General features: G+C 43.1%; 1 protein-coding gene across 4 annotated transcripts in view; it reads left to right on the top strand.

Annotated features, from left to right (window-relative positions):
• Window positions 1-13491, top strand: part of NIN (ninein) — a 195818-nt gene that overhangs the window by 103602 nt on the left and 78725 nt on the right. For all 4 annotated transcript variants that reach the window (XM_073610427.1, XM_073610425.1, XM_073610423.1 and 1 more), the window contains exons 6-9: window positions 1144-1334; window positions 9417-9563; window positions 9769-9936; window positions 12066-12202. In XM_073610427.1, the coding sequence (XP_073466528.1) occupies window positions 1144-1334; window positions 9417-9563; window positions 9769-9936; window positions 12066-12202 (643 nt within the window). The remainder of the gene's footprint in view (window positions 1-1143; window positions 1335-9416; window positions 9564-9768; window positions 9937-12065; window positions 12203-13491) is intronic.

The raw sequence follows: 13491 nt of genomic DNA, 5'->3' as shown, positions 1-13491 counted from the left end.
GTATCTCACCAGCTCTGACTATATTAATCTGATGACAAATGATCCAATAAGTTGGAGACGTCATGGGTGTAAACATCACCCCAACTCAGCTTGAGTTGTAAGGAAATTTATTACTGTCTCATTTTAAAGTAATGTAGCAGCAAATTAAGCCAGCATGTCCTGTTGGGCTCTAGGTATCGCATCTAGTTCTTTGTTTTCCGGTACCATAGCATGCTTTAAACTGTACCGTATAAAGAAATTAAATTCTGTAGACTTTTTTTTTCCCCCTAGGTTTACATAGAACGCTAATCCAAAAGTGAGGATACTTCCCTATATACTGCTCAGGTTTTTAAGCTCTTGAATATTGGCGGGTTTGTTTTTGGTGTAGGAGCATTTGTGTTAACTTATTTTACATTTTTCGTCATACATATTGGCATGGACCCCTATACTATAAATTACTTGGTGCACATATACTGCACCCAAATAAGGTAAAAGTAAGCAAGTTACGCATTTTGGTTTTTTATTTTTTTCATATTGACCCTGACATTATGAAGTGCCTTATGGACTATATAAAACAAATCACAGCAGTCCCTCAATCCACTCCTCTTTAATTTACTCTTCAAAAACTGAAAAACAAAAAAAAGAGATTTAAAATGTGCCTTCTTAAGCTACGTTATCATTCCCTTTTTTCTGATTGCTTGCGTAAAAGAAAATTAGAGCAATGAATAAAGGATATCCTGCTAAAACATTGACACTTTGAGACTCCGGTTCACACTGTGACCTGGGATCCGACTTGTGAGACCCCAAGCCTCATGACATGTGAAATCCCATGTTCGTCAATGAGAGCTGTCTTAATTAGCAATACTGAAGTCACTCTGACTCTACATTGATGTGATTTGGATCCGACATTACAGGAAGATGACCTGAGCATTCTTTGAAAGTCTCATCAAGGTAGTACTTAAGTCACACCGTCTCAGTAGTGTGAACAGAGCCTAAAAGTCAATCGCCTAAGGTGTCCTTTTTCGCAAATGTGGACCAGGAAATTACTTTTTCACCGTATTTAAAAAAGATATGCCAAAGTTGGTACTTTTTTTTTTTTTTTAAATGGCAGCTTAACAAAATAGTTGCATTTTTGGTGATTTTGTAGTTTTTTTTACCCATTAGGTCAGTTACGGTTTTGGAACCCAGATGACCTCAATGCTTCCCAGACCACACTGTCTCCTGACCAGGACTGGGTAGAAGAGAAGCTTCAGCTGATCTGCGAGGATCTTGGCATCACTAGAGATGGGCACCTGCACAGGAAGAAACTTATGTCCATCTGTGAGCAGTATGGATTTCAAAATCTGGACAAAGAGGTAAGCTAACCATTGATGTCTTTTTTTACATTTTGGTTGTAGAAATGAATCTGTGCCACAAATCTGATGTCTGGCAGAGATGGATCAATGTTGGATGTAAAAAAATTCCACCATTCTGGACAATTGAGAATTCCTTTCATGTAGTTTCTGATGGGAAAAAAAAGTTGTATCAGTTGTTTGGAAAAGCTATGGTGGATTTTAATGTTTGTGGTGGGGGTAGAGAAATGGGCCTAACCCCCCCGATCTCTCCAGCCCGCCACCACACACCATATCGCCTCCCTGGTCGCTGGCTCCCTTGCCCTGTGCAGGTCATGGCTCAGCTGACACACTCGGAAGGTGTGAGGGGCAGGGATGCCTGCTGCTGGTGGGGAATGAACAGAGCCAGGCAAAGCAGGGAGAAGGAGAGCGGCTCTCCCCGTGTTTTAATCCATCGGTGATGGCTTGTGTATGTGTATGTATGTATGTATGTGTATGTGTATATATATATATATATAATATTATAATATAATTTTAGTGAGTAGTATGTGAGGAAAAAATCTCCAATTACCTGGGCTGTGAAAAAGTGAGATGCACTTTTTTCTCCACGAGGTCTGTTCCTCGTGGAGAAAATATGTGGAGTGAGACGCCAGCCGTCCCCAGGCTAATGAACCTCCGGTTCTGGGCGGGTCCCTGCCAATGTCATCTATATCACGTGATAGCAACAGAGAGGAGCAACAGGACCCCACTGACGATGCGAACAACCTCAGTGGGTGCGTGCTCATCTCCGCTAAAACGTGGGATGGAAAAAGCGTGTTCCCGCACCACAAGTTCTGTACTACTTACAAAGCAGCTCATAAGCTGGCCATAGCATATGGGCTGCTTTTGTAAGTAGTACAGAAACTGTTCTTTTATCTATAGGGAAGAGTGTACTTCCATAGACAGTTTATTCATTTCATTTAAATTCTTAGTTCAATTCATGCATCCAACTCCTGATGATTGGCGACAGGCCATGAAACGCGTTGTGTTCATCCAAGGATGCCAAGTACAACTTGCTCCAATAATTGTAATAAATCATATATTGTTTGTATATATCATGTATCCATTATCTATATGTATTTAATTTTTTATTATCTCTATTGTTTGTCACAAATCATGTCCATTAGTTATTTATTAGTAAATATATCTTTATATTCACCATATTGTTTTTTATGATCATAATGTTTTGCCTTTTATCGGTTAATTATACTTATTATTATTATTATTATTATTATGAACTACTCTTGGGGGATTGTGACATCCAATTTATCTAGAATTATTTCATATATTATCATACACATCAACATGCAACATGTAAAGTCCCAATCCTATCCTTCATTCTTTTTGCATATATTTAGGGATGGAGGCATGCTGAAGTTGTTTTCAGGTTGAGACAGGCACACTAATTTTTAGCTCTGTTCTTTTTCAGTCATTTAAATGATTGAAGCCAGAGACGAGGAGCTCAGCAACAAAAGAAACAAATGAATGCATATCTGTATTCCTTAATACATCGTTAAATGAAATTAGTTTAAGTATCTGAATTGGCATCAGCCGTTTGCAGTCCCATTACAGCAGAGCTTAGATTGAGAGAGGGAAAAGGAGCCAATCAATTGTGGTGCAGTGCAAGGAGCATGCTGATGGGAGAGAGGAGCAGAATGACATGAAGATGAGCTCATCGGTCTGCTGCTCTGCCTTCGCAGTCCAGTCACCGGCTGGGGGGAGGGACAAGACCTGTAAGTGTTACTGAACTACAGCAAAGGGATCAGGCTTTTGTTGCTAGAAAAAGCTGTGGTGTGTGGCGGAGCTGTGTAAACCTCAGGACTACATAGCTCCCAACTGTGCCTGATTTGGAACAATGTCCCTCTGTCCCTCTGTCCCTCTTTCCTCCTAATTTGTCCCTCATTTTGGTCTGATCCAGATAGTTGTATATAAAATGCACTTTTTATCTTTCAAAAAGTGTTTCTCAGTGCTAAACCTTTCATCCAAATTCTAAATTGCTGCATTTTGTAAATTTAAAAAGCCAATTTAAAGGAATAGTAGTGGTAAAAAAAGCACTTGCGGGTTTAATTAACCTTTTTTTTAGTTCTCCTTTTAAAGGGGTATGACAGGGGGAGTGTCCTATGCCTACGTTCATTTGATAGTAGGTGTCCCACATTCCCATCTCAAAATGTTGGGATGTATGGGACTAGTTGGAAAGAAATTCAAGGTAAAACAGCCCCCATTTGTGTATTTCATAAGTGTATGTAGCTGTTTCCCTGGAGTTCAGGTTTAGCAGTTGCTGTAATGTTACAACAGAAAATAATTGCTCTTCCTGTTTTCTGTAAACTGATCACACTGTCGGAGTGATGGCCGTTTGGTGGACACTGATAAAACCTTTATGAACTTTCTGATGATACAATTCTTGACTTTATTTTTCCGAGTGTAGCGCTGGTAGATTTTTAATCTACCACTGATAGGTAAATCTAGTGGGTCACTTATTAGGGGTCAGATTAAGTCAGATTTGCCTCTGTTCCAGCTTGGCTGATTGCATGTGGTTCCACACTGTGCCGGTGGGTGTCGTTGTCACCATGGGCCAGTGTTGGAAAAGCAACGTGTTGAAGCGTATGAGTGCTCCTCTGTCCCGGAGATAACTCGGTGGAGGTGGTCCTCAGAGTTGCATTCTGGGAGAGGGTATTTATGGGACAGACGACATATTTTGGGGTTCGTTCTCAGCCACCTGCTGGTCCTCCTGGCCGACAGGTACTGTATGTGTTAAGAGTATCACCTTATCGTCCTTCGTTCCGGAGGACCGCGTCGCGGCGTGTGGGTGGGCCCAGAAGCCTGTCTGGGGCCTACCACAGCAGCAGAGGAACGGTCCTGAGCTGTCTATCCTGAGAGAAGAAGCTGGACAACCGAGGAGATCCCAGGGGAGGACCCGTCATGGAAGGATCATGCAGAGTGCTGGTCTGGAGAGGGGCCAGGTGACTCGGAGGACGTATCCTGAAGTAATCTTACTACATAGTACTGCCGGGTTGGCTTAAAGGTTCAAGTACTGTGTACATTCATTGCAAACCAATACATCCTGTGGCAGGGGATCGTACGGGTTTCATTCCAAACAAGTCTGTGGCAGAGACTTTTGTTCGTGCTGCGCACTGGCTGCTGGGCAAGTGAGAGATGTCTATCCAGGCGGGCAAAGATTAGATCCTACAGAAAAAAAGGGAGACTATTCAACTACAAGTGTTCAATTCCAAAGAATATTCTGAAGAATGCTACTGAAAGGTATTTGAGCTTCCCTGCAGCTTTCCTTCTGCCTCTTTCCTGCTACTTCCTTTATTTGTTCATTAAAGCATTGGAAAAATATACTCGAGTGTTCAGTGCTTGCATCGCCCAGAGGTAAACTCGACGGAACCCTAGACCCGGTTCCGGTGAAACAGAGGTATCGAGAGTGAAGGTAACAGCCTGCTTTAAACCAGCAGTTCCACCGAGAGTTATTGCTAAACAACGCATCTGCAGAAAGTGATCTTTCTTAATGACTGATAATAATCCTCATGATATCTTTTTTCTTCTAAGATTCAGTGACCATACTGTGGTTGTTTTCAGTTCCTTTGTGAACTAACATTTGAAAGTAGCATTTCCTCTTCAAGTCATGGGATCATGAGTGATGACGGTAGTGTGACCACGCTGTCTGTAATACATTGCAGAAGTTTGGCTGGTCAAAATGTGGACGCTAGAAATGATCCTTTAGCTTACAGCAAAAAATGTGGTCTTCCCTCACTAGTCACTCTCCTCAGCAGGCCCGTCGCGACAAGACAGGCAAAACAAGCAATTGCTTGGGGCCCCAAGCTGGCCTGGGGCCCCAACCGTGCCGCCGGCCGCCACTTCCTATAAGCTGCAGCCTTTAGCGTGGCCGAGCTCCTCTTCCTTCCTCCTGCAGTCCGCGTGGTACAGGACTCAGGAGATTCAGTTTCCTGTTCCCGGCCGGATTGACAGGGAGTGCACACACTGAGTGCTCACTTCCTTTCAGTCGGGCCGGCCGGGAACAGAAAACTGAATCTCCTGCCGCACGGTAGGGAGGGGGGGTTAAAAAGAACACACGGGGGGGGGGGAGTAGTAAGGGGGGGAGGCAATCATCAAGACCCATTTAGTAATAAAAATATGGTAGCTTGCTGACCATAATAGAAACAATTACCATAGCTTTCTTTCCATTTTCTTCTTTCTTTACCATCCCATTTCCATCTTATTGCTTCTTTTTTGAATCAGGTAATGTTTATTAAAGCTTTTTGCAAAAATTTACAAAGCAGAGAAGAGACGCTACAGTACACTCTACTGTAGAGTCTTTTCTCTGCTTTGTAAATTTTTGCAAAAAGCTTTAATACATATTACCTGATTCAAAAAAGAGGCAGTAAGATGGAAATGGGATAGTGAAGAAAGCTATGGTAATTGTTTCTATGGTAAAGCTATAGTAAATCTTTCTTTTTTGCTCTCCTCATTAGATATTGTTAGATATACTGTGTCCACTGTACAAGATGTTATCCCTTATCCATAATTTATATGCCCAGCCATATGGGTGCTTTAAGACCTCATTGTTTACTGCCACAATGCTTCCATGTTGGTGTGTACGTAAGACCCCTTTCATACTGGAGCGTATTGCAGGCGCAATCCGTCCTTAAAGGGGTTGTAAAGGTAAAAATTTTTTCACCTTAATGCATTCTATGCATTAAGGTGAAAAAACTTTTGACAGTACCGCCGCCCCCAGGCCCCCCGTTTTACTTACCTGACGCCTCGAATCTTCGCTGCTCGTCCTCGTCAGCTTCATTGCAGCTCAGCCTGGTTGCTGATTGGCTGCAGTGGATGGATTGAAAGCAGCGCAGCCATTGGCTCGCGCTGCTGTCAATCACATCCGATGACGCGGCGCGCCGGGGGGCGGGGCCGAGTGATACAGCGAGCGGCTATAGCCGCCGGCTGTATCACGGGAGCGCGCCCGCAAGCACTCACCACCGTGCGAGGGAGCTCGCATGAAGGTGGTAAATGTTTGCGGGGAGGAGCTGAAACAGCTGCCGAGGGACCCCAGAAGACCAGGTTCGGGGCCACTCTGTGCAGAACGAGCTGCACAGTGAAGGTAAGTATAACATGTTTGTTATTTAAAAAAAAAAATAACTTTACAACCCCTTTAAAGTGCTGTCACATTCATTCCAGTGTGAAAGCATTGCGCTAGCAGGACGGTAAAAAAGTCCTACTAGCGGAGAAGGAGCGGTGTGTTTACCGCTCCTTCACCGCTTCTGCCCATTGAAATCAATGGGACAGCGAGGCTATACCGACCGCAATGCGCTGGGGGGGCCTCTATGTCCATTTTGCTTGGGGCCCCAAAATTCCTTCAAACTGCCCTCCTCCTCAGTATAGTGGTCGTCCCGTACCTGGGTTTTTTAAATTTTTTTAAAAATCTTTTTATCAAGCGCTTATCAGTCTTTAGATGTGGTCGCTGCCTTAGGTAGGCCATAGACAGTGCAAATTTCTTTCCTGGAACTTTGCACGGTTCCCCCATCAACAGACAATGCTGGCAGGGGAATCCCTTCTGCTGAACAAGTGTCTGCTGGGGGGGGGGGGGACACAGCAGTCACTAGCAATAATCGCAACTCAATCCAGCAGGCTGGTTGTACCCAAATTGATCGATCAACGTGGTATATTTAGCCTGCCCGTACACTGTTCGAATCTCGGCCGCTTCTTGCTGTACCAGCCGAGATTCGAACCATCTATGGTCGGCCTTAGAGTTGTGTTTTTTTGTTGTTGTTTTCCTTCCAGGCTTTTTTCTCTTTAATTTCACAAAGTGATCCTGTCAGTTAGGGTTGTCCCGATACCGATACTAGTATCGGTATCAGCACAGATACCGAGCATTTGCCCAAGTACTTGTACTCAGGCAAATGCTCCCGATGCTTCCCCCGATACCTGGAAGTCAGCTGTGATCGGCGCGTGGGGGAGTCACAAGAGTCTCCCCCAGCGGCTTTCAGCAGCTTTAGTGACATACAGCGGTGATCGGTCACCGCTGACTGTCACTGCATCCTCCTCCATGCCCCCTCCGTTCCTCTGTCCCCCTCCGCTGTCCCCTCCATTCTGCTGTGCCTCTCCACTGTCCCCCTCCGTTCTGCCGTTCCCCTCTCCTTCTCTGTCCCCCTCCGCTGTCCCCTCCCTTCTGCTGCCCTCCTCTCCTTCTCTGTCCCCTCCGTTCTGCTGTCCCCTCCGTTCCCCCCCCTCCGTTCTCCCCCTCCGTTCTGCCGTCCCCCTCCTCCTTTTCTGAATGGACAGAGTCAGCTGACTCTGTCCATTCACATAACTGAAACATTGTAATCTCCTGTGATTACGATGTGTCAGTTTATGAATGGAGAGGAGCCGCTATCTTCTCTCCATTCATTTTCAGTGCAGCTGCGGCTGCAGAGAAAGGGACTGGGGAATCTCTATCCTCGGTCTCTTTCTCTGTCTCAAGGGGGAGATATCAGAGGTATGTTAAGACCCCTGATATCTCACCAAAGCCCCCCAACAGGGCTGCAATAAAGAATAAAAAAAATATTATTGTAAAAAATAAAAATTGTAAATAAAAAAAAAAAAAAACAACACACACACACATACACTGTTCACCCCCCGAAAAAAAAGAAAGCACTGTTAAAAAAAAAACAAAAAAAAAACACTGTCACGTGACATTAAAAAAAAAAGTATCGGTATTGGCGAGTACTTGAAAAAAAGTATCGGCCCTAAAAAAGTGGTATCGGGACAACCCTACTGTCAGTGATGCACTTCTGTCCCTTCATGTCTACACTAACTTCTCCATTGTATGGAAGCAGCTTTGGTTGTCAACCCAGGCTGCACGCCAAGCATGCCTGCCTTTGTTCATCTCTATTGCATGGTGGATTGAAGAGATTAGAGGTTTAGTAAATTGCACAAGCAAGATGAAGATTTTTTTTTTTCTTTTTAATTCAAGCAAAACAACATGGGCACTATTTCTGGCAAGATCAACAGATATTTTCTGTACTTGCTGAAAATGCTGTTAACTGTGAAAAATGAAAATCATTGCAAACATGTTGTCTAAGGACTGGTAAAGAGCAATTTATTACATGTTTTTGTTATTGGGCTAAGATACGCTGTAATGATTTCTGTGCAGATCTTCTCCCGACTCTTCAGATTCCTCCCGTTTTAATAACATGGTGTCAGTTTGCAATAAAACTGATTTGAGCAAGTTTGCTTTCTGATCTGAGTAAGCCTTCATGTACACTTGGCCGTGATGTGCCATGGGAAAATGCATAATACGGCAAAACCACGCAATGATTTTGCCATGTTTTGCGTTTTCCCGCGACCACCGGTCAAAACGCTCTTATTCTGAATGCGATTCTTCCACGTTCAGGAGAAGGGGGTTGAGGGAGGTTGAACATCCCCTAACTGCAGCAGCTCCTAAATTCTGCTAAAAGCCTATGGGGTTGATTTACTAAAGGCAAATCCACTTTGCACTACAAGTGCACTTTCAAGTGTACTTGCAGTGCACTTGTAGTGCAAAGTGGATTTCCCATTGGTAAATAAACACCTATGTGTTCATGTGGAAGTGAAGTTGCTGTAGATCTGAGGGGGACATGCAAGGAAAATAAAAAACAGCATTTTTGCTTGCACATGATTAAATGATAAAATCACCAGAGCTTCCCCTCATTTCAGAGCTTCCCCTCAGATCTACTGCGATCTACAGCGACTGCACTTACAAGTGCACTTTCAAGTGTACTTGCAGTGCACTTGTAGTGCAAAGTGGATTTCCCATTAGTAAATGAACACCTATGTGTTCATGGACACACAGGCTTTCATGGAGTTGAGTTTAGGAGCTTTGGCAAAAAAAGTACATGAAGCTGAAGTTGAGCTTTGCTTTCTGGTCTGGGTACGTTCAGCTTTTGCTTTCTGTAAACAACGGCTTTTTAATCGGTTTGAATTTGATGCATTTGCAATCTCTTTGCTGCTCTGTACTGCCCTCTAGAGGTGGCTTGTTAAAATGACACAAGTTGTTGAAAGTCGACTGGGGTTTTATGCTACATGTCTGAGTTGGCTTCCTGAATATTGCAGGCCCTGGAAGATGCGGTTCAGAATGTTGACCATGATGAAACCATGAGCCTTCAGGATTTTTTCTATGAAGTGTGTAAGAATACCAAACCACCAACTCCATCTTCCTCCACCCCTTATCGACAGTTGAAGAGGCACTTCTCCCTACAGGTAAAAGTAGTCTTTTTACGTCGCATTGACACCTGATGCCTTTGGGCAACACTGGCAGCCATTTCAAGCGCTGCTCCAATACATAGACAGGGCTACTAGCAGGCTTCAGGAAACCCCAGCACTACTTTACATTTTTGATGGAGCAATTTACCTTTTGAAATGTGCAAGTTTATAATTTGGATATATGTCCTTTATTTCATTAAAGCCATATGATGAAAGCGGGAGACGAACACTGACTCCCTCTGCCATGTCTGGGACAATTGGCCTTCGACTGTTCTCCAAGTTTGATGATGGTACAGGTTATGGCTGCGTGGAGGACATCATAGACATGTGGCATGAAGAAGGACTTGACAACAGTCAGGCCATCCTCAAGGTTGGTGCTTTAAACTTGGTTGCTTTTGTTATGTATTATGCCTAGGAGTTCAGTATGCAAAAGTTCAGCAAATGATTGCAGCCCAAATTTAATAATTGTTAAAATTGTAGAAGGGTCATGCTAATCTAGCACACCACTTTTATTAAAATATAGTGAGACATCTATTGCATCCACGCTGGCCCCAAATCACGCAGGTAATGAGCGGTGGAGGAAGGGTATATTGCTGGGGTTTGTCCTGTATATGGCTAATGGAAAGACTCCATTTGAATTGTCTGCAGCTACCCATAGAATAACTGGGAATAAATAGAAAACACCTATGTCCTGTCTTCGCTGGCATACCTCTGCCCTCTTCTGGTTTGCTGTATCAGTAGATGGCACGTTTAAGAGGAATTTCCCCCTTCCTTGGTTGGTGGCTTGCCAACCACAACGCATATATGTGGTGGCAAATAGGATAGACTTTGAACGCCTAGCTGCCATGCACATGTGTCCACAGTGGCCGAGTTTGTGTACGAAGAGCATGCCAACAGTTGCCACCTACAACTGATCTGGGGATGGTTCTGATCAAGGGCCAGTGTTATAGGCTCCTGATTATGTCACTAAAGGGGGAAAAAGGGGGGGAGGGAAAGAAAAATTGTCACTGCTCTAAGAACCAATCACAGCAGTCACGTGGTAGAGAAGCCCCATGCTGCCTCTTGGGTATAAAGGGGTTTTTTTTGTTTTGTTTTTTTCTTTTATACATTTGTACCTACAGGTAAGCCTATAATGAGGCTTACCTGTAGGTACAGTAAAAATCTCCTATACGTGCACCATACATAGAGAGCAGTGCCGTGACATTAACCACTTGCCGACCAGGCTTTTTCTGGCACTTTTTGTTTACAAATTTAAATCCGTATTCTTTGCTAGAAAACTACTTCTAACCCCCAAACATTATACATTTCCTTTTTTATTTTTTTTGCAGAGACCCTGGGGAATAAAATCCCAATTGTTGCAATTTTTAATGTTACACGGTATTTACGCAGTGATTTTACAAACACAATTTTTTTGTTTGGGAAAAAAAAATGCACTTTGTAAAAAAAACTAATCGCAATAGTTACCGCAATGTTTTCATATAATGTGAAAGATGTTAAGCTGAGTAAATGGATGCCTAACATGTCACGCTTTAAAATTACACACGCTCGTGGAATGGCGACAACCTAAAAAAATCTCAATAGGCAAAGCTTTAAACATCTTTTACAGGTTACCTGTTTAGAGTTAGAGGAGGTCTAGCGCTGGAATTATTGATCTTGTTCTAACGCTCACGGCGATACCTCACTTAGGGTTCGAACACAGTTTACATATGCTGTTACATTGTCCCTTTCATTTATTTATTTATTTATTTTACTTTTATTCCTATTACAAGGAATGTAAATATCCCTTGTAATAGAAATAAAGATGACCATTCCTCTTTTTGAAGAGATCTGGGATCAAAAAGATCCCCAAATCTCCTCTTTTACCTTTTTTTTAAAAGCAAAAGATCACAAAAAAGCCTGGACCGGAAGTGACATGTCTCCGGTTCTCCAAGGCCATAGAGTCAATCAAAGAGTTAACGGAAATGGCAAGCCCGAGAAACACCGGTGGGGGGGATGTCCACTCCTCCCGCCTCAGAAACCGTTCCAGCGGCTCAAGAGCTGCATGGACTGGTTTCATGAGAAAGCCAGCTGCCTGCAGAAAAAAAAAAAACATTACCAGGGTTATGGCTGATGTCTTCAGCCATAATCCCCGTAAACCACTTGCAAACAGCAATAATAAAAAAAATATATATATTTTTGTTTTGTGATCAGCAAATAGTTAATTTGCAGTTTTTCTACCATTTAAACCCACTTAAAGGGCTGCCAGGAGGTGGTGTGAAGTCGTCAAATTAATGATTATTGAAATTATTGAATCTTGTTCATTGTACTGTCTTGTATGAACATTTTATTTTTCTCATTTGCCCCATCACATATCCTGCATTTGACATACAAGAAGGGGCTCTTTTTTGTGTTTAGTGTTCTCCAGAGGAGACCCCCAAAGTGTAAAAATAATACAAAAAAACCCCCCAAAAAATTGTCTTGTGGACCAATCACCGTGCCCTCCTTTTTCTTAATTTTCAGGCTCTGGATTTCAGTTTAGAAGGTAAAATCAATATTGCAGAGCTGACGATGACGCTGGAAAATGAACTTCTTATCACCAAAAATGAGATCTACCATGCAGCCCTTGTCAGCTTCCGCTCAGAGATCAGGCACTTACTGTAAGTTCACTTCTTTCGCTTTGTGGGCGGTTTATATAAGCTGGAGAATAGGAAGTTTCTTCAGAGGAAACTAAGAATATGAACGGTCACCATGAGGAAGTTCTCTGCTTTTGTGTAGAACTTTGTGTTACAGTTATGTATTTAACCTCTTGCCATCCATGTAGCTAGCGCATGTATGTGGTGACAAGAAGGGTGGACTTTAACACCCAACTGCTGCACTTTATACAGAGCCACTCTGCATCCCAGGCATTAAAATCCACTAAAAGGACCGCCAAGAGGCAGCTTTGAGGGGTTAAATCTGGTTTCTAGACCGATATAAAAGACACAAATTAATGTTGCTCTTTAATTAGGACATCATTAACTATTTTTGAAATGCAAGCAGTGTAGGTACTTGATTTTTGACTTGATATCCACCTCTTGCAGTCCTTGTACAGCGTACAGCATACAGCAGAGCTTGATTGTGAGAGCGAGAACCAGCACAATTATCTCACTTATTTACAAGGAGCTGGGGTGGGTACATGCCAACCTGGGATCAGAGGAATTGGTTTAAATATCACCGGCTATATCAGAGTGAGGGCATCTAGTAGAGGAAATATACTGTGGGAGGATTGAAGGTGATTATTGTAGCAAAAGTTGTTTTTGTCTGGAGTTCTGCCTTATATTCTTTATCATGGACTCCTGCCTTCAATAATCTTTGGATTGTGTCAAGCTTTCGGAAAATTTCTGAAAGATTCCACTCATTTTGATAATGCTTGCACTGGATTCTGAAATGAAATTGGTCAGCAGTGCCCAGCCCTTGGTGAAGTGAATGAAGAGCTGGATAAGGAGGGCATATCCATGGTCTGGCATTTCCACAGTGGTTGCAGTAATTTTGTCAGGCCCTACAGTAGGCCATTTTTATTTGAAGGGTTGAAACATCAAGATTCACGAAGCCTGGATATTTTTCCTTTTTAATCAAACTATAAAAATGGGCATATCTTGAAAATGCATGAAAAGGTTACCTTTGGTAATTTAAAAGGGAATAATGGGGTTTATTAAAATAAAAAGGTGAATGCAGCATTGGTCCCCTGCTGCTTCTAAGTCTGAGAACTAAGCGATCAAAGACGGCTGATCACTCAGTTCTCAGTTCTCAGTCTTCAAAGAGCAGAGAGCGGGATACAAGCGGCTCTCTGCTCTTCCCCTTCAGCGCTCACTGGAGTGCCCAGGTGAGGGGGAGGGAGCAGCTGGCTCAGGCTATCAGTGGCTCGCTGAAAGGCTGAGACAGCTGCCAGTCCAGGCATCTAGGTGAC

This window comes from Aquarana catesbeiana, linkage group LG13 (assembly GCF_042186555.1).
Source record: "Aquarana catesbeiana isolate 2022-GZ linkage group LG13, ASM4218655v1, whole genome shotgun sequence".
In the NCBI taxonomy this organism is placed as follows: domain Eukaryota; kingdom Metazoa; phylum Chordata; class Amphibia; order Anura; family Ranidae; genus Aquarana; species Aquarana catesbeiana.
The sequence above is the reverse complement of the archived record's forward strand: the minus strand, read 5'-3'. Positions and strand labels throughout refer to the sequence as shown.